Here is a 21,446-nt window from a genome sequence, read left to right as displayed (position 1 = left end):
ACAGAAAGCACTAGAAGGAAAATTCCAACCTCAGGAAGTCAGATGCAATCATGAAAACACAGGCAATAGATAACCCCACATCATCAAATCCCAAAGAAGGGAAACACACAACACTACCACCAAAAGATAACAAGAATTAACAATCACTGGTCATTAATATCCCTTAATATCAATGGACTCAATTTGCCTATAAAAAGAAACTAGCTAACAGAATATATATGAAATCATGATCCATCCTTCTACTGCATAGAGGAAACAGACATCAACTTTAAAGACTGTAACATGAATTTCTAAATGGTCTTATTAATAGAAACAAACCTGGAGCCAGGTATAGGGGTGAACGCTGAAAGATCAGAGAAACAGAATAAGCCAATCTCACCTTTGCCAACTACTCAGCTAATCTTTCCTCAAACTGGAAGCCTCTGAGGCCTCACCCAAATGGATCTCAGCTGAACTGCTGCTAAAAGCCTAAAAGCTAAAAAGCCTTAAAAGCATCTTATTCATGGTCCTCATGCCTTACATACCTTTCTGCTTCCTCCATCACTTCCTGGCATTAAAGGTGTGTGTCTTTCCCAAGCAAGACATGAGATCTCAAGTGCTGAGATTAAAGGTGTGTGCCACCATGCCTGGCTTCTATGTCTATCTGGTGGCTATTCTGTTCTCTGACCCCAGATAAGTTTATTTGGGTGCACAATATGTCAACCACATTTCCCCTTTTGTATTTAAAAATTTTTAAAGTTATAACTAGCATAAGAAATGTATATACAATAAGTATATACTATATATAGAATCAAGAATTATATTAACAATATCTAGTCCATTAACATTTGACAGATTCAGACAATATTTTTTTTTCAATCATGAATGTTTTTCTATTTTAATTATGGTAACATGGGTTTTGAGGCATCTAAAAGATTACAGAGTTTTTCTCCATCATGAATTGGTCCATGTAACACAAAACATGTTTGTAGGCTTGAAGTCGGAGTAATCTATCATTTTCAGTCTGTAATATCATTTGAGAAGATTTAGAAAATGGTACCCTGCTGGAAGAAATCATTCTTGAGGGTTGGCCTGAGCATTTACATCTGCACATTATTTCCAACTTACTCTTTCTGCTGCAGGACAAGAATGTAAATTTTTAGCTGTCTTCTTTGGCTGCCATGTCTGACACTTGTTTCCATGCCACTTTTATGAGGTTCATGTATTGCTCTGGAAAGAAGGGACAAATTAAAACTTTTTCTATGTTCACTTAGATGTGATCTATTATCAAAGCAACAGAAAAGGCAATGATACACATCTATGAAATTTTACCCCAGAATTTGTTATCTCATGTATTTGAAGAGAAGTACAAAATTAAAAGGGTTACAATATCATTTAAATTTATAGGCCTTTTATCCATATTAGTTGACATGTATAAACAAAGTAAAAAGAGATATTACAATGCTTGAACAGAGTTTTGACACAGTTTAGATTTTTTCCAAAATAATTAATTTTGTGTAACTGAATGTAAATATGTTGGATGAAGATGATAACAATTCACATATATTCAGATTTCCTTTGGTATGAGTTTTTTTTTCTGATCCTCAAAGTCTAATGTTACATTCAAAGGCTTTAAGAAACTAATTACACACTAAGTTTTACAGTTATAGGGTTGCTCTGTGTTTTGACTAGGCATTACAGCATTGATTATATTAATAGGGTTTCTCTCTAGGATGTGTTCTTTAATATACTTGAGATGACTGGACTGTGAAAAGGCTTTACCACATTGTTTACATTCATAGGGTTTCTGTCAATTATGTGTACTTTCCTGAAATTGGAGGGCAATGTGATGAACAATGGCTTTACCACACTTACTACACTGAATGGTTTCATTCCAGTATGTGTTTTTTATGCCTTTGAAGATGAGAGTGACAAGCAAAGGTTTATAGAACACTGATTACATTCATTAGATTTCTCCAGTACATGCAATTTCATCCTTCGAAAATGACAGTGTTGTGCAAAGGCTTTTTCCTAATGATTACATTCATAGGGTTTCTCTGCAGTATATGATCTTTCATGCAATTGAGTATAGTGATATGCAAAGGCTTTACCACAATGATTACATTCACAGGGTTTCTCTCCAGTATGTGTTCTTTCATGCCTTTGAAGAGCACTGTTTTGAGCAAAGGCTTTATCACACTGATTACATTCATAGGGTTTCTCTCCAGTATGTGTTCTTTTATACCTTTGAAGATCACTATGACATTCAAAGGCTTTACCATATTGTTTACATTCATAAGGTTTTTCTCCCATATGTGTTCTTTCAGTTGCATTGTGATGAGCAAAAGCTTTCCCACACTGATTACATTCACAGAGTACCTCTGCTGTATGTATTATTTCATGTACATAAAGATTTTGGGGCTGTGCAAAGGCTTTATCACATTAATTACATTCATAGGGTTTCTCTCCAGTATGTTTTCTTTTATGTACTTGAAGATGACTGGGCTGTGCAAAGGCTTTACCACATTGTTTACATTCATAGGGTTTCTCTCCAGTATGCGTTCTTTCATGCACTTGAAGAGCACTGTTTTGAGCAAAGGCTTTACCACACTGATTACATTCATAGGATTTCTCTCCAGTATGTGTTTTTTTATGTACTTGAAGATGACTGGGCTGTACAAAGGCTTTACCACATTCTTTACATTCATAAGGTTTCTCCCCTGTATGTGTTCTTACATGTAGTTGAAGAGCACTTTGTTGAGCAAAGGCTTTACCACACTGATTACACTCATAGGGTTTCTGTTCAGCATGTGTTCTTTTATGTACTTGAAGAGAACCAGACTGTGCAAAGGTTTTACCACATTGTTTACATTCATACGGTTTCTCTCCAGTATGTGTTCTTTTATGTACTTGAAGATGACTGGGCTGTACAAAGGCTTTATCACATTGCTTACATTCAAAGGGTTTCTCTCCTGTATGTGTTCTTTCATGCAATTGAAGAGCACTATGTTGAGCAAAGGCTTTACCACATTGATTACACTCATAAGGTTTCTCTCCAGTATGTGTTCTTTCATGCCTTTGAAGAACACTGTTTTGAGCAAAGGCTTTACCACACTGATTAAATTCATAGGGTTTCTCTCCGGTATGTGTTCTTTTATGCATATGAAGAATCCTGTAACATGAAAAAGCTTTACCACACTGCTTACATTCATAGGGTTTCTCTCCAGTATGTGTTCTTTTATGTACTTGAAGAGAACCAGACTGTGCAAAGGTTTTACCACATTGTTTACATTCATACGGTTTCTCTCCAGTATGTGTTCTTTTATGTACTTGAAGATGACTGGGCTGTACAAAGGCTTTACCACATTGTTTACATTCATAAGGTTTCTCTCCCGTATGTGTTTTTTCATGCAATTGAAGATAATTGTGCTGTGCAAAGGCTTTATCACATTGCTTACATTCAAAGGGTTTCTCTCTTGTATGTGTTCTTTCATGCAATTGAAGAGCACTATGTTGAGCAAAGGCTTTACCACATTGATTACATTCATAAGGTTTCTCTCCAGTATGTGTTCTTTCATGCCTTTGAAGAGAACTGTTTTGAGCAAAGGCTTTACCACACTGATTATATTCATAGGGTTTCTCTCCAGTATGTGTTCTTTTATGCATATGAAGAATCCTGTAACATGAAAAAGCTTTACCACACTGCTTACATTCATAGGGTTTCTCTCCAGTATGTGTTCTTTTATGTACTTGAAGATGACTGGGCTTTGTAAAGGCTTTACCACATTGATTACATTCATAGGGTTTCTCTCCAGAATCTTTTCTTCTATGCAATAGAATTACTTTCCAATGAGCAAAGGCTTTGCCACTTTGATTACATCCATAAGGTTTTTTAATGATGTATGTAGTTTCATGACTTTGAAGATTACTGTGTTGTGCAATGGTTTTACCACATTGATTATATTCATAGGATTTTTCTCCAGTATGTGTTTTTTCATGCCTTTGAGGATGACTATGACATACAAAGGCTTTACCACACTCAATATATCCATATGATTTCTCTGTAGTATGGCTTCTTTCATTCCTTCCATGTTTTTGAGAACTTTGACAATGTTCTTCAAATTCAACATCTTCCCAATTGTACCCTATAGCAGTGAGGTTCATATAGGTCTCCAGCATCACATCTTTGTAGAGATTCCTCTGTGCAGGATTCAAAAGTGCCCATTCTTCATGAGTGATGTTGACATGCACATTGTTATATGTCACTGTATTCACTTTTTCCAGAAGACCAGCTAGGATGTCTGCAGATCTACCACATTGTCTCTTACCCCACACCTGATTTAAAATGTTGCTCCTATCAGTGGAGTAGATCACTTGAGGCATCTTCCCCTCTTCCTTCTCCAAGCCTCCAGTGCATCTGAAGATCATCTCTGCAGTGTTCCTCTTCTCCTAGTTTACAACACCACCAAGCATTCTCCCATAGCATGGTTTTCCAGTTTTCCCATAGTCTCTGCTCAGCTCCCTGAAGCAGAACTCACAGCACACAAAACCACTGGCACCAGATCCTCAAGCCAAGCCTGAAGCCCCCAGACAATATTTTTCATTACTTATTGTATTTTTGTGAGTCCAAAACTTGTATGCAATATACAAAAGTCCAGTCTAATGTAAAATTTATAAAACTAGAAGTTGTCTTTTCAAAGTAGATTCAATAATCTATCTTTTTATCTATATCATATCTATATCTTCTCTTTTTTTCAGAGTAGATTCAATAATCTACCCTTTATTCTATCATTTCTATATATCTTTTTTCAGAGTAGATTCAATAATCTACCACTTATCTACATCCCCTTTTTTCTTTTCTCTTTTTTAAACAAGAACCCTGAATCTAATCTCCTTTTTATCCTTTTTTCCCATTAACCATAACAACTTGTCCTAAACAATGACTATCCATAAGCCATTGAATGACCAAAAACCACCCACCCCACCTCTTGGGAATGTTGACATTATTTTCTTAAAATTACATCCTGCTTTCTGGGAGCAAAGGCATCTTTAAGGGATCCTGAAAAGAAAAATTTTGGGTTAATTGTCAAGTCCTGGGAGAGGTAGCTGTATCATTTGTTGTCCAGTCTCTGTATAATGCAAAAATGCAGGGCTTTGTCTCAAGTCCTTGTTCAAGTTGTCTGTGAATCTGGATCATCTCAGCTAGCCATCTTGAAATTATCCAGAGCAGTTTGTAGTCCAAAGCAGATCTTTCAGTAGTGTTAATCACCCTAATGGCTTTATCATAGTCCATGTGGAACCATCATTTGGGATCTCATCATCCTTTTGAGGATTTAAGAGTTGCTGTTAGGCATGGTCATGGTTCCCTGCAGAAATGAAAGTTAGTAGTTAGACATCACAATCAAAGTTGTAATCATATTAGGTATGTTTTCAAGGTCAAGTAGACATACATTTTAGATAGACTGGTCTTCAAACCCTTCACAGAGCTACAGAATGTGCTGTTTAAAATGTTTTAATAGTATAGTTTTTTTTCTTATTTATGACTATGAGACATGTCAGCTACTGGCAGCACCACTCTGCTTCAGAGAAGATATGGACATTGAAGAAAATGCATATAGAATTAACTTTTATTGTGGCAAAAGTTAGCCACCAAGCAACAAAGTGTACTTGCATTGACTGCTGACAGTATGCTATCCCAAATGGAAAAACAGGACACAAAACAAAGGACTACAAATCCTTGACAAGTGTGGTTGCAGCTTTGGCAACAGGTATCCTCTGAGGCCAGGACACTGCGGCACCATGGCTAAACTGACTTATAGATGTAACCAACCATCTTATTAAATAAGAAACACAGAACCAATGCAAAGAGAAAGCCAAGAGACCAGAGCTAAGAGTCTTACCTGCCTGCTGCAGCTAGCCTCTTCAGCCAAGAGACCTCTCTGAAAGAGACCTACTTCCTGTCTGTTTGTCTTTATATAGACTTTCTGTTCTGCCTTCCCATTGGTTGTAAAACCAACCACATGACTGCCTCGTCACTGTCTGTTGGCTGTATACTTGAACACACAGAGATCTACCTAGCTCTGCCTACCAAGTTCTGGGATTAAAGGCATGTGCCACTACCCCCCAGCCTTTGCTATGGCTCTAATAGCTCTGACCCCCAGGCAACTTTATTTATTAACATACAATTAAAATCACATTTCAGTACAAATAAAATATCACCATACTGACTTTGCAATCTGGAAAAGGAACAGTGCCCATTTCGTTGAAGGCATCTGTACAGGCAATGGACTGATGGCTTCTGGTGTGCAGTGGAACAGTAGCTGAAATAGTTATTCTTGAAAGAGTAACTTGGTTGACAGCGTCTCACCTCTCAATGGTAAACTAGCATTTAATAAAGAAGATGAGGCTTCCCACAAGCTGAGAAGAATGGGAAGCTGAATTCCAAAACCACCAGCAATTTCCAGAATTGGTGGAATTCAAGTGTATCTGGTACATGAAATATTCACATTGAATGTAGGGTTGAGCTGTAGACTTTGTGTACATCCTACTTCACAAATGAGTCTGTCAGATATGCTAAGCCTATAGACTGAAGATGGTGCCCCAAGATTGCCGGGAAACCTCGGGTGATTGTCCAGGCAGCTGGCTGTTTCTGTCAACTCACATTTTTGGAAGTCACTTGTTTGCATTTCCTGTTTTCCTATATGATATTATTTCCTTCTCGGGTTTCTGAGGGAGTTGAGGATTAGATAGATATAGTTATAGTTTTCTTTGTGAAGAATTTCAGAAAAGAAACTCACTAAGAGGTGTAAAGTCAAGAAATTTGATAGACATCATAAGATAGTTTTCTGTGTGCAATACAAGGTAGGATAGACAGTTAATTCGGTACATTTTAGACTCACCAAAATAGAATAGATAATGGAATATTTTCTTTGAATTTGTCAAATGGAAATGCACTAGACGTTGTTGATGTATTTAGTGCTTATATATTGTATATAGTTATTGTATTTATTGTATATAGTTTTTCTCAGTAGTTACAACTTTTTGTTTTTATTAGACAAAAAAGAGGAAATGTGGTGATATATTATTTCTGCTGAAATGTGGTAATATTTTATTTGTATGTTAATAAGTAAAGTATGCCTGGAGACCAGAGAAATAGAAAGCCATTTTAAAGTCAGGCACAAAGTCAGGCAGTGGTAGCACACACCCTTAAGCTAATCACTTGGCAAGCAGGATCTCTTTGTGTTCAAGGCCATACTAGAGAACAAAGCCAAGCCTGGTAACACATGCCTTAAATCGCAGTACCAACCATAGAGACCTGGAAGTCTGTACACACAGGCAGTGACAAAAAATTGAATCAGATGGCCTAAGAGCACATGACAGACCAGAACAACAAGGCAACAAAGGTGCAGGTAAACAGGAAGTAGCTCACTTTGGAAGCTGTTGCATGGTGAGGTAAGATTAGTTGGTGGCTATCCCTATTACCTCATCTCTAAGGCTTTCACCCTTATATTTGGCTCCATGTATTTTATTTAATAAGACCTCTTAAAAATTCATCTACAAAAGACAAACAATACCTCAGAATAAAAGGCTGGGGAAATACTTTCCAATAAAATGGACTTCACAAGCAATCTGGTGTAGCTATCCTAATATCTAACAAAATAGTCTTCAAACTAAAATCAATCAAAAGAGATTGGGAAGGACATTACATATTCATCACAGGAAAGTCCACCAAGATAAAGTCTCAATTCTGGACATTTATGCCCCAAATACAAGGGCAAACACATATGTAAAAGAAACATTACTAAAGCTTAAACCACACAGCAAAGCCCACACATTAATTGTGGGAGACTTCAACACCCCACTCTCACCAATGGACAGATCTGCCAGACAGAAACTTAACAAAGAAATAAGGGATCTAACAGATGTTATAACTCAAATGGACTTAATAGATATCTACAGAACATTCCACCCTAACACAAAAGAATATACCTTCTACTCAGCACCATATTGAATCTTCTCTGAAATTGTCACATAATCACTTACAAAGCAAATCTCAAAAGATACCAAAAAATTGGAATAACCTCCTGTATTTTTTCAGACCACCATGGATTAAAGTTAGATTTCAACAACAAAATTACAGAAAGCCAACAATCACATGAAAACTGAATAATGTTCACCTGAATCACCAAACAGGCAAGGAAGACATAAAGAAATAAATTACAGACTTCCTAGAATTCAATGAAATTAATGTACTACATATTCAAACTTATGGGACACTATGAAAGCAGTGCTAAGAGGAAATTTTATAGCACTAACTGCCTACATAAAGAAGTTGGAGAAATCTTACACTAGTGACTTAACAGCACACTTAAAAGCTCCAGAACAAAAAGAAAATAACTCACCCAGGAGGAATAGATGCCAGGAAATAATCAAATTGAGAGCTGAAATCAGTGAAATAGAAACAAAGAGAACCATACAAAGAATCAATGAAACAAAGAGTTGGATTCTTCAAGAAAATCAACAAGATAGACAAGCCCCTATCCAAACTAACCAAAAGGCAGAGAGATAGCATCCCAATTAACAAAATCAAAATAAAAAGGGAGATATAACAACAGACAATGAGGAAATCCAGAGACTCATCAGGTCATACTTCAAAAACCTGTACTCCACAAAATCGGAAAATCTAAAATAAATGGACAATTTTCTGGACAGGTACCACATACCAAAGATAAATCAAGACCAGATAATCAATTTAAATAGACCAATAACACCTAAGGTAATAGAAACCATCATTAGAAATCTCTTAATCAAAAAAAAAAGCCCAGCAAAGAATTCTACTAGATTTTCAATGAAGAGCTAATACCAATGCTCTTCAAATTTGTACACACAATAGAAACAGAAGGAACATTACCAAATCCTTTTATGAGACTTCAGTTACCCTGATACCCAAACACACAAACATACAAAAAAGAAAGGGAATTACAGACCAATCTCCCTCATGAACATTGATGTAAAAATACTCAATAAACTATTGGCAAAGTAAATCAAAGAACACATGAAAAAAATCCACCATGAGCAAGTAGGCTTCATCCCAGAGATGCAAGGATGGTTCAACATATGAAAATCTGTTAATGCAATAAACCATATAAACAAGCTAAAAGTAAAAAAAAAAAAACCACAAGAGCATTTCGTTAGATGCTGAAATGGCCTTTCAAAAAATCCAACACCCCTTAAGGATAAAGGCACTAGAGAGATCAGGAATACAAGGAACATACCTACACATAGTAAAGGCAATTTAGAGCAAGCCAATAGCCAACATTAAATTAAATGGAGAGAAACTCAAAGCGATTCCACTAAAATCAGGAACAAGACAAGGCTGTCCATTCTCCCATATTAATTCAATGTAGTACTTGAAGTTCTAGCTAGAGCAATAAGACAACAAAAGGAGATCAAAGATACAAATTGGAAAGGAAAAAGTCAAACATTCTCTATTTGCAGATGATATAATAGTAAACATAAGTGACTCCAAAAACTCTACTAGGGAACTCCTACAGGCAATAAACACCTTTAGTAATGTGGCAGGATACAAGATTAACTTAAAAAAATCAGTAGCCCTCCTATATATAAATGATAAATGGGCTGAGAAAGAATTCAGGGAAATGTCACTCTTGACAATAATGACAAATAATATAAAATACTGTGTGGTAACTCTGATTAAACAAGTGAAAGACTTGTATGACATGAATGTTAAGTATCTGAAGAAAAAAATTGAAGATATCAGAAAATGGAGAGATATCCTATGCTTTTGGATAGGTAAGATTAACAGAGTAAAAATGACAATCCTATCAAAAGCAATCTACAGATTTAATGCAATCCCCAATAATTCCAACACAATACTTCACAGACCTAGAAAGAACAATTCTCAACTTCATATGAAAAAACAAAAAAACCGGGATAGCTAAAAGAATCCTATATAATAAAGTCACCTCTGGAGGCACCACCATACCTGACCTCAAGCACTACTATAGAGCTACAGTAATAAAAACAAGTTGGTATTGGCATAAAAACCAACATGTGGACCAATGGAATCAAATTGAACACCCTAACATTAACCCACAGGACTATGAATACCTCATTTTTGACAAAGAAGCCAAAACTGTGCAATGGAAAAAAGAAATCATCTTCAATAAATGGTGCTGACATAACTGGGTTCAACATGTAGAAGATTGCAAATAGATCCATATCTATCACCATGCACAAAACTCAAGTGCAAGTGGATCAAAGACCTCAATATAAAACCAGTTACACTGAATCTGATAGAAGAAAAAGTAGGAAGTAGTCTAGAACACATTGCCACAGAGACTCCTTCCTCAATATAACACCAGTAGCACAGACACTGAAACAATTGATAAATGGGACCTCCTGAAACTGAGAAGCTTCTGTAAGATAAAGAACACAGTATAAGACAAAACAACAGCCTACAGAATGGGAAAAGATCTTCACCAACCACACATCTGACAGAGGGATATCTCCAAAATATAAAGAATTAAAGAAACTAGACATTAAACAATCCAATTAAATGAGCTATAGGGCTAAACACAGAATTCTCAACAGATGGCTCTCAAGTGACTGAAAGACATTTAAGGAATTGCTCAACATCCTTAGTCATCATGGAAATGCAAATCAAAATGACTCTGAGATACCATCTTACACCTTTCAGAATGGCTAAGATCAAAAACATTGAAGACAGCTTATTTTGGAGAGGATGTGGAGCAAGCAGAACACTCATCCACTGTTGGTGGGTATACAAACTTATACAGCCAATTTTGAAATCAGTATGATGATGTGGTGATATTTTATTTGTGCTCTAATAAATAAAGCTTGCCTGGAAATCAGAGGGAAAAGCTAGACATTATAAGTACACAATAGTTATGAAATGTTAGCACACGCCTGTGGTACTGTATTCCCCCAAATATTGTGCATGCTAATAAACTTATCTGGGGTCAGAGACAGAGCAGCCACAATATTAAACATAAAGGATAGGCAGTGGTAGCACACACCTTTAGTCCTAGCATTCCAGAAGCAGAAATCCATGTGTTCATGGATACAAACAGGCATGGTGACTCATCATGCCTTTAATCCCAGAAAGTGAGCCTTTAATCCCAGGGAGTGGTGGTAGAAAGCAGAAAGGTATATAAGGCCTGAGGACCAGAAACTAGAAGCATTTGGCCTGGTTAAGCATTTGGCTGGTTAAGCTTTCAGGCTTCTAGCAGCAGTTCAGCTGAGACACATTCTGGATGAGGACTCAGAGGCCTCCAGTCTGAGGAAACAAGACCAGCTGGGGATTCGGCAAGGTGAGTTAGCTGTGGCTTGTTCTAGTTCTCTGATCTTCCAGTTCACCCCAATACCTGGCTCAGGTTTGATTTTATTAATAAGAACTTTTAAGATTCATGCTACACACGCCTTAATCCTATCACTTGGGAGGAGGATATCTGTCTAGATCTCTATGAGTTCAAGGCCACACTGGGAAAAGAGCCAGGCATGGTGGCACATGCCTTACATTACAATACTAGTTAACCACAGAGTTCTAGAAGTCTATACAGACAGACAGGAAGTGACAGAGCTAGGCAAGAAGAGGAAGTGATATAGCTGGACAGAGAGAACAAACCAGATGACAGAAGAGCAAGGCATATAGGCATGGGTAGACAGAAAGTATCTTGCCTTCTGGAAGCTGTGGAGTTGATGAGGAGAGGTTAACATGTGGCTGTTTCTATTCCTCTGATCTTTCTCAGGTTTTCACCCCTATATCTGGCTCCATGTTTTCTATTAATATGACCATTTAGAAATTCATCTACAATTGGTGCTCCAATGTGGCAAGAATTTATTAAAAAGCTGCTTGTGGACTTGTAGGGCACCTGGCTAAGGCCCAGTTTCATGGCTCAGGTCAGAGTACATGGCTGGATTCTTTTTGAATTTTTCTCTCCTGGTGGGTGGTGGGCTCTCTCTGGATTCCCACCTTGGACTACTACAACACTAGGTAGCTGCTTTGATATTCCCTGGGACTTGTGCAGTTCTACGCAGTCAACAGACTGGGTAAGTCAATTAACATATCTTAAAGGGAGAAATTAGTTAAAAGGAAAAAATGAAAAACATTTTTACAATGGAAGGAATTTGGTCTCTGATAACATATTAGGCAGTCTAAAAATGGAAGATTTAAATGAGAAGATAATTAATGTTGACAGGTTGGATGTAACAACAATTATGAACATCATTTGTTGGATAATTTTTATTTTAGCAAACAAAAGTTTGGTCAATTTAAGTACCAAGATAAAAGCTTTAGAAAAACATGTTAAAATGAATTATTGAGAAACTCAGGCCCAGACAGAAAAGTTTAAAGGTAAATGTATCTCAAAGTTGAATTATAAAATTACAGAGAAACAGCCTCAGGTTACCAGACAGTAAACTTTAATCTACCCAGGAACATTACGGGAACTGCCAAATGCTCAAGGGTGTGTGTACAAAATAACTGGACTCATGGTCAACTTGTCACTGAATTATCCCTCAGGATTGAAAAGAATTAATTACAGATGTCCTAGAGGCCAGTCCACATTACTGTGGTGAACATGGTTTAAAGAGGAGGCTAAAACTATAGAACAATGATGTAGGACTAGAGGTATGGAAATTTCCCAGGATCAGCTTCTTAGAGAAGTGATTATGCTGATATACAAAGACAATGTTTATATAATAACCAAACCCTAATACCATACCACATGGCAGCCATGAATGCATGGGACAGAATTGAGGAAGCAGGTAAGAAAATTGAATCATTTACAAAAGTTATATAAGGTCCGAGAGAAGTCTTCACAGATTTCTTACAAACTCTGTCTTTAGCAGTAAATAGATTTATACCAAATTCAGAAGCTACAGAGATAATAATTGAATCTTTGGCTTTTGAGAATGCTAATGCAGCATGCCAGAGGGTGATCAGGCCATTAAATGCCAGATCAACAACATTAGAGAATTGGATCAGGAACACAATTAATATTGAGTCTCATGACCATGATAATATTTGGATAGGAGAGGTGATATCAAAAGCTTTGAGGAAAAATAATACTGACTATGGTAAACAAGGTCACCTGAAAAGGAACTGTAAACAGGGCATTCCTAGAAACAATGTTTATTCAAAGAACAATGGCAACAGAATGCCACTCCTTTCTGGAATATAAAGAAGGTATGGTAAAGGTAAACATTGGACCAATGAATGTAGATCAACAAGGGACAGACAAGGTAATCCTTTGGTCTGCCCTCGAGAAACTCCCAGAGAGACTCATGCAGGCCTACATGGGAAATTCAGTTCAGTCCTTTTCTGCCATCATATAAGAAACCCCTTCTCAGAGCAATTAAATAAACAAATGCCTATTGTAAAAAAAAAAAACATACTGCTCAGGGTGATAGAACAACTGTAACACAGAGAACAGGAAATTCAGGAGAAACCATAAAGCAAATTTTTTGGTAAACTTCTATAAATGAACAAAGATTAAAATTAAAATTACGAATAAATGACATTCTCTTGGAAGGTCTGGTAGATACATGTGTGGATGTAACAATAATTGCACCAGAATTTTAGCATCCAAATTGGTCTCTTCAAGAGGTAAATGTTCAGTTTAGGGATTGGAACATTATCTCAAGTGAAACAGAGTTCAAGATGTGTCGAATGTATAGGGCCAGAAGGACAGGGGGAAAATTAAAGCCATATGTGGCTAATGTAGCTACGGATTTATCGGGCCATGATCAATTACAACAATGGAATACTCAGATTAACATCCCTCCAAAATCAGAGACAAACCATAAACTAACACATGTTTCTGAGAGAAATATTAGGAGCTATTATTATAAAGAACAGTCAACGGCCATCCAGATTGTACAAGAATAGGGCACAACAACTGATGATCTTCCAAAGACACCAAAAGCTCAACCTTTAAAATGATTCACAGACAAGCCTGTATGGGTTCAGCAAAGGCCTTTAACAACAGAGCAACTGCAGACTTTAGAAGAGCTGGTACAAGAGCAGTTAAATGCTCAGCATATTGAAGAATCAACCAGCCCTTGGAATTCTCCTGTATTTGTTATTTAAAAGAAATCTGGTAAATGGTGAGTCATAACAGACCTAAGGGCAATTAACAAAGAAATTCAGTTAATGGGCTCTCTACAATCTGGAATTCCATTACCTACTTTGTTACCTAAAGGATGGCCTCTTATAGTTATCAATTTAAAAGACTTTCTTCTCAATACATTTACAAGAAAAAGACAGAGAAATATTTGCCTTCATGGTACCTACTTATAATAATTCTAAACCAGTTAAGAGATATCAATGGAGGGTTCTCCCACAGGGAATGTTAAATAGCACAACACTGTGCCAATATTTTGTACAACAGCCATTGGAAGTAATACATAAACAGTTTCCTAAATCTATCATTTATCCTTACATGGATGCTATTTTACTAGCTAATTCAAATGCAGATAACCTAGAAAGTATGTTTGAAAAAATAAAGAAAATTTTGCCTTGTTGGGGATTACAAATTGCTCCTGAAAAAATACAAAGAGAAGATTCTATTAATTATTTAGGATATAAAATAGGTCTACAAAAAATTACTCCAAATGATGGAAATTGGGAGAAATTGATTATGGACTCTTAATGACTTTCAAAGAATATTCAGAGACATTTCCAGTCTATGGACTGTTGCTGGGGGAAAAAAACGATGAACTGAACAATTTGTTCAAAACCTTAGAAGGTGACAAGGACTTAAATAGTACAAGAGAATTATCAGCTGAAGTTGAGAGAGAATTGGCCTTAATGGAAAGAAAGTACAGGATACACATGTGGATCATGTGGATCCAAAGCTTAATTGCATTTTGGTTATTTTACCCTCTAAGCATTGTCCTGCAGAAATTTTAATGCAGTGGGAAGATATTATATTGGAATGTATATTTCTACCAAATAAATACAGTAAAAAATTAAAATCTTATGTGAAAAAGATCTCTGATTTGATTTTAAAAGGAAAATTGAGACTTCATCAATTAGCATAAATAGACCCGGCAGAATTGTAGTACTTTTTACTAAGGAGGACACTGACAAATTATAGGCAGAAAGTGAACCTTGGCAATGAGCTTGCAGTAATTATTTGGGAGAGATTAACAGTAAATATCCCAAAAGTGACAGAATTCAACATATAAGGAGAGCTGATTGGATTCTGCCTTGCATTGTATGAGAAACACCCATATCTGAGGCCTATACATTTTATACAAGTGCAAAAAAAAAAAACAAAGGCAGGTTACAAAACAAAATTTTAGTAAATAATACAAAGTCCTTACAATTTGGTTCAAAAATCTGAATTATATGCTATTCTGTTGATATTAATGGATTTCTCAGAACCTCTCAACATAGTTACTGACTCTCAGTATGCTGAAAAAGTGTTGTTACATATTGACACTGCAGAATTTATCCTTGATGAATCAGAATTAATTTTGTAACTTATTCAGTTACAAGATATAACCAGGAATAGGAAGCATCCCGTATATATAACTCACATCCAATCCCATAGGGGTCTTCTGAGCCCTCTAGCACAAGGTAATGATAAGATTAATAAAGAATTCATAGGAAATATGCTGGAGGACTCAGAATTTCATTAAAAAATTATGTCAATAGTAAGGGTTTAAAAACGGATTTTTCCATAACCTGGCAACAAGCCAAAGAAATTATAAGGAAATGTCCTACTTGTTCTTCTTACATTCAGCCTCCACTACCAGCAGGATGTAACCCAAAGGGTACTCATAGGAATAAAATCTGGCAGAGGGATGTGTTTCACTTTGCAGAATTTGGAAAATTGAAATATGTACACCATACCATTGATACTTATTCAGGATTTCAATGGGCAACTACTCTGAGTTCTGAGAAGGCTGATTTTGTAATCATGCATTTGCTAGAAGTTATGGCCATCATGGGTATACATATACAAATTAACACTGACAGTGTTCTCTGATAAAATGAAACAGTTTTTTGCCTATTACAATATAAAGCATATTACAGGTATACCACATAATCCTATGGGCCAAACTGTTATAGAAATGTCAAATAGAAATCTAAAGGATATGCTAAATAAACAGAAAGGGATAACAAAAAACTCAGAAATAGATTGCATAATGCTCTATTAACTTAAAATTTTCTCAATGCTAATGAGAAAGGAACAACAGCTGTGGATAGACATTGGATAATAGAAAAAACTACAGAATTAAATCAGCCTATATACTTTAAGGATGTACTGACCTCAAAATGGAAACGAGGATATGTGTTACATTGAGATGATGTTTTGCTTTTGTTTATACGAAAGGAGAAAAGCTGTGGATACCACCAAAATTGATAAAGGTTTGATTTGAACAAGGGAGAGCTCTTAGTTAGAAGAGGTGATAGTTTATCAACCAACTTGACCATCCAATTTAAAATTAACTTATACCACTAGCAAATGCTTTACATTTAATCAGATATAACTTGCCAAAAGGGAACCTACCCAAAGTTAAGGATGGGGAAGGGTTTTTGTTTTTGTCTTTCAGGAGAATGAAGCTAATGAATCTGAAGAAGACTGGACAAATGAGACATCTGAATAAAAAGGACAAATCATTAAGAAAAAAATTTTCCAAGAAAAAGAGTAAATAGGTGTATTGGCATATCACATACAAAATTTCATAAGTCTTCCCAAATGTTTGTTTCTGCTCTTCTCTACAAACATTTAACACAAATGGTCTTCATGTAGTCTGAGTTCAATTAAAAATTAAAGCTGGCTTTGGAGTTGTAGAATGGTTCTATCCTTTTCTAAACCCAAGCATGCTTGTTAAAGAAAATGCAAAATCTCTGTATCATGTCAGAAGAGCCATCTGATATGGGACAGAAGAAAACCAAAATTAAGGGACTGTTCTATTGACAGTAATCTCAATTCTTTGTTTCTATTTTCATTCTTTAAGACTTTTCTTAAGTTACGAATTTTATATCAAAATTTATAAGATTAATATATATTTTAAAATTTGTTATTATATTAATAGTCATATAGAGTACTAACTAATTCTAGAAAAAAAGGCTTTATTTAGCCACCTATACATGTTTTTGTGTTGGAGTCTCTATCAGTTTTCTGCTGGGAATCATGACCACAAATAACAGCAAATTTGAAGTATCCAAAAGGATGTTGGAGCCCTACAACAACAAATCCACATGGGCAATAATAATATGACTAATCTGACAAATATCACCCAAAGATCAGCTTTGGACTACAAACTGCTCAGGACAATTTTGAGATGGCTAGCTGAAATGATTCAGACTCACAGACTATTCTAGTGAGGACTTGAGATAAGCCCTGCACTTTTCCATATGCAGAGACTGGACATCAAATGATACAGCTATCTCTCCCAGGACAGAACATTAATCCAAATTTTTTCTTTTCAGGATCCCTTAAAGATGCCTTTGCCCACAAACGGCAGGAAGTAATTTAAGAAAACAACTCCCACATTCCCAAGAGGTGCGGAGGGCAGTTCTTTTTGGTCTTTCAATTGGGTATTGAATAATTGTCATTATTTAGGATGGTTGGTTACAAGAAGTTACTTTTTTAAAAATATTTTATTTTAGTAATGTTTCTTTTACATATGTGGGTGCCCTTGTGTTTGGGGCATAAATGTTCAGAATTGAGACTTCATCTTGGTGGATCTTTCCTGTTATGAGTATGTAATGCCCTTCTTGATCTCTTTTGATTGATTTTAGTTTGAAGTCTATTTTGCTGGATATCAGGATGGCTACACCCGCTTGTTTCTTAAGACGGCTTGATTGGAAAGTCTTTTCCCAGCCTTTTATTTTTAGGTAGTGTCTATCTTTGAATTTGAGATGTGTTTCTTGTATGCAGCAGAAAGATGGGTCCTGCTTTCATATCCATTCTGTAAGCCTATGTCTTTTTATAGGTGAATAAAGTCCATTGATATTGAGGGACATTAATGTCCAGTGATTGTTCATTCCTGTTATTTTTTGGTGGTGATGTGTGTGTACTTTTCTTTGTTGGGGTCTACTGCTGTGGCTTTATCTATTGCCTGCGTTTTCGAGGGTGTATCTGACTTCCTTAGGTTGGAATTTTCCTTCTAGTGCTTTCTGTAGGGCTGGGTTTGTGGATAAATATTGTTTAAATCTGGCTTTGTCATGGAATGTCTTGTTCACTCCATCTATGATGATTGAAAGTTTTGCTGGGTATATTAGTCTAGGCTGACATCCATGGTCTCTTAGTGTATGCATTACATCTGTCCAGGACCTTCTGGCTTTCAAAGTCTCCATTGAGAAATCTGGTGTTATTCTGATGGGTTTGCCTTTATATGTCACTTGGCCTTTTTCCTTTGCTGCTCTTAATATTCTTTCTTTATTCTGTATGTTTAGTGGTTTAATTATTATGTGGCGAGGGGACTTTTTTGGGGGGGGTCTAGTCTGTTTGGTGTTCTATAGGCTTCATGTATCTTCATAGGCATTTCCTTCTTTAAGTTGGGAAAGTTTTCTTCTATGATCTTGTTGAATATATTTTCTGTGCCCTTGAGTTGGTATTCTTCTCCTTCTTCTACCCTTATTATTCGTAGGTTTGGTCTTTTCATGGTGTCCCAAATTTCTTGGACATTTTGGTTCATGACTTTGTCGGCTTTAGTGTTTTCTTTGACTGATGAATCTATTTCTTCTACTGTATCTTCAACGCTAGAGATCCTCTCTTCCATCTCTTGCATTCTGTTGATTATACTTGCATCTGAAGTTCCCAATCGTTTTTTTCAGATTTTCTATTTCCAGCATTCCCTCTGTTTGTGTCTTCTTCATTTTTTCTATTTCCCTTTTCAGGTCTTGGACTGTTTCCTTCATTTGTTTCAAAGATTCCACCAAGGAACTGATACAGCTTATAAACACCTTCAGCAACATAGCAGGATACAAGATCAACTCAAAAAAATCAGTAGCCCTCCTATATACAATGGACAAAGAAGCAGAGAAGGAAATCATAGATACATCACCCTTTACTATAGCCACAATGACATAAAATACCTTGGGGTAACTCTAACCAAGCAAGTGAAGGACCTATATGACAAGAACTTTAAGTCCCTGAAAAAAGAAATTGAAGAAGATGTCAGAAAATGGAAAGATCACCCATGATCATTGATAGGCAGGACTAACATAGTAAAAATGGCAGTCTTACCAAAAGCAATCTACAGATTCAATGCAATCCCCATCAAAATACCAACACAATTCTTCACAGACCTGGAAAGAATAATACTCAACTTCATATGGAAAAACAAAAAACCCAGGATAGCCAAAAGAATCCTGTACAATAACACAACCTCTGGAGGCATCACGATCCCTGACTTCAAGCTCTACTATAGAGTTACAGTAATAAAAACAGCTTGGTACTGGCATAAAAACTGACATGTGGACCAATGGAATCGAGTTGAAGACCCTGACATTAATCCGCACACCTATGAACATATAATTTTTGACAAAGAAGCCAAAAGTGCACAATGGAAAAAAGAAAACATCTTCAACAAATGGTGCTGGCAAAACTGGATATCAACATGTAGAAGGCTGCAAATAGATCCATATCTATCACCGTGCACAAAACTTAAGTCCAAGTGAATCAAGGACCTCAACATAAATCCAGCTACTCTGAACCTGCTAGAAGAGAAAGTAGGAAGTAGTCTTGAATGCATTGGCATAGGAGACCACTTCCTAAATAGAACACCAGTAGCACAGACACTGAGAGAAACAATCAATCAATGGGACCTCTTGAAACTGAGAAGCTTTTGTAGAGCAAAGGATATGGTCAACAAGGCAAAGCGACAGCCTACAGAATGGGAAAAGATCTTCAACCCCACATCTGACAGAGGACTGATATCCAGAATATATAAGAAACTCAAGAAATTAGACATCAAAATGCCCAACAGTCCAATTAAGAAATGGGCTATAGAACTAAACAGAGAATTCTCAACAGAGGAAACTCAAATGGCTGAAAGACATTTAAGGAATTGCTCAACATCCCTAATCATCAGGGAAATGCAAATCAAAACAACTCTGAGATACCACCTTATGCCTGTCAAAATGGCTAAGATAAAAAACACTGAAGACACCTTATGCTGGAGAGGATGTAGAGCTAGGGGAACTCTCCTCCACTGCTGGTGGGAATGAAAGCTTGTACAACCACTTTGGAAATCAATATGGTGCTTTCTTAGAAAATTGGGAATCCATCTCCCCCAAGATCCAGCTATACCACTCTTGGGCATATACCCAAGGAATGCTCAACCACACCACAAGTGCACTTGTTCAGCTATGTTCATATCAGCATTGTTTGTAATAGCCAGAACATGGAAACAACCTAGATGCCCTTCAACTGAAGAATGGATAAACAAAATGTGGTACATATACACAATGGAATACTACTCAGCAGAGAAAAACAATGACATCATGAGGTTTGCAGACAAACGGATGGATCTAGAAAAAATCATCCTGAGTGAGGTAACCCAGACTCAGAAAGACAAACATGGTATGTACTCACTCATAGCAGGATACTAGATGTGGAACAAGGATGACTGGACTGCTACTCACATCACCAGGGAGGCTACCTGGAAAACAGGACCCCAAGAAAGACACGGGGATTGCCCAATGACAGAGAAATGGAATGAGATCTACATGAACAGCCTGGACATGAGTGGGGGTAGTGAAGGGCGAGGGTCGAGGGAAAGAGAGCTTGGGGGAACGTGAGATCCCAGCTGGATCAACAACAGAGAGGGAAAACAAGGAATAGGAGACCATGGTAAATGAAGACCACATGAGAATAGGAAGAAGCAAAGTGCTAGAGAGGCCCACAGAAATCCACAAAGATACCCCCACAACAGACTGCTGGCAATGGTCGAGAGACAGCCCAAACTGACCTACTCTGGTGATAGGATGGCCAAACACCCTAATTGTCGTGCTAGAAACCTCATCCAACTACTGAGGGATCTGGAAGCAGAGATCCATGGCTAGGCCCCAGGTGCATCTCTGGGAGTCCAACTAGCAAGAATGAGGAGGGTTTATATGAGTGAGAATTGTTGAGACCAAGGTTGGATAAAGCACATGGACAAACAGCCAAATGAATGGAAACACATGAACTATGAAGCAATGGCTGAGGGGTCACCAACTGGATCAGGCCCTCTGAATGGATGAGACAGTTGATTGGCCTAATCTGTTTGGGAGGCATCCAGGCAGTGGGACCGGGTCCTGTGCTCATTGCATGAGTCGGCTGTTTGAAACCTGGGGCCTATGCAGGGTCGCTTGGCTCGGCCTGGGAGGAGGTGACTGGACCTACCTGGACTGAGTCTACCAGGTTGATCCCAGTCTGTGAGGAAGACTTTGCCCTAGAGGAGATGGGAATGGGGGG

At 37.0% G+C, this 21,446-nt stretch overlaps 1 protein-coding gene across 1 annotated transcript; it reads right to left on the bottom strand.

The window, feature by feature from the left end:
• Positions 1–2,332: 2,332 nt before the first annotated feature.
• On the bottom strand, positions 2,333–4,220 carry LOC131898678 (zinc finger protein 431-like). The gene is made up of 2 exons (XM_059249898.1): positions 4,050–4,220; positions 2,333–2,705 (listed from the first exon to the last, which is right to left on the bottom strand). The coding sequence occupies exons 1-2, from the start codon at positions 4,156–4,158 to the stop codon at positions 2,422–2,424; spliced, it is 393 nt and encodes a 130-aa protein (XP_059105881.1). The 5' UTR covers positions 4,159–4,220; the 3' UTR covers positions 2,333–2,421.
• Between the last annotated feature and the right edge of the window lie 17,226 nt (positions 4,221–21,446).

This window comes from Peromyscus eremicus, chromosome 23, assembly GCF_949786415.1.
Source record: "Peromyscus eremicus chromosome 23, PerEre_H2_v1, whole genome shotgun sequence".
NCBI lineage: Eukaryota > Metazoa > Chordata > Mammalia > Rodentia > Cricetidae > Peromyscus > Peromyscus eremicus.
Note: the sequence above shows the minus strand (reverse complement) of the source record. Positions and strands in the feature narration are given on the sequence as shown.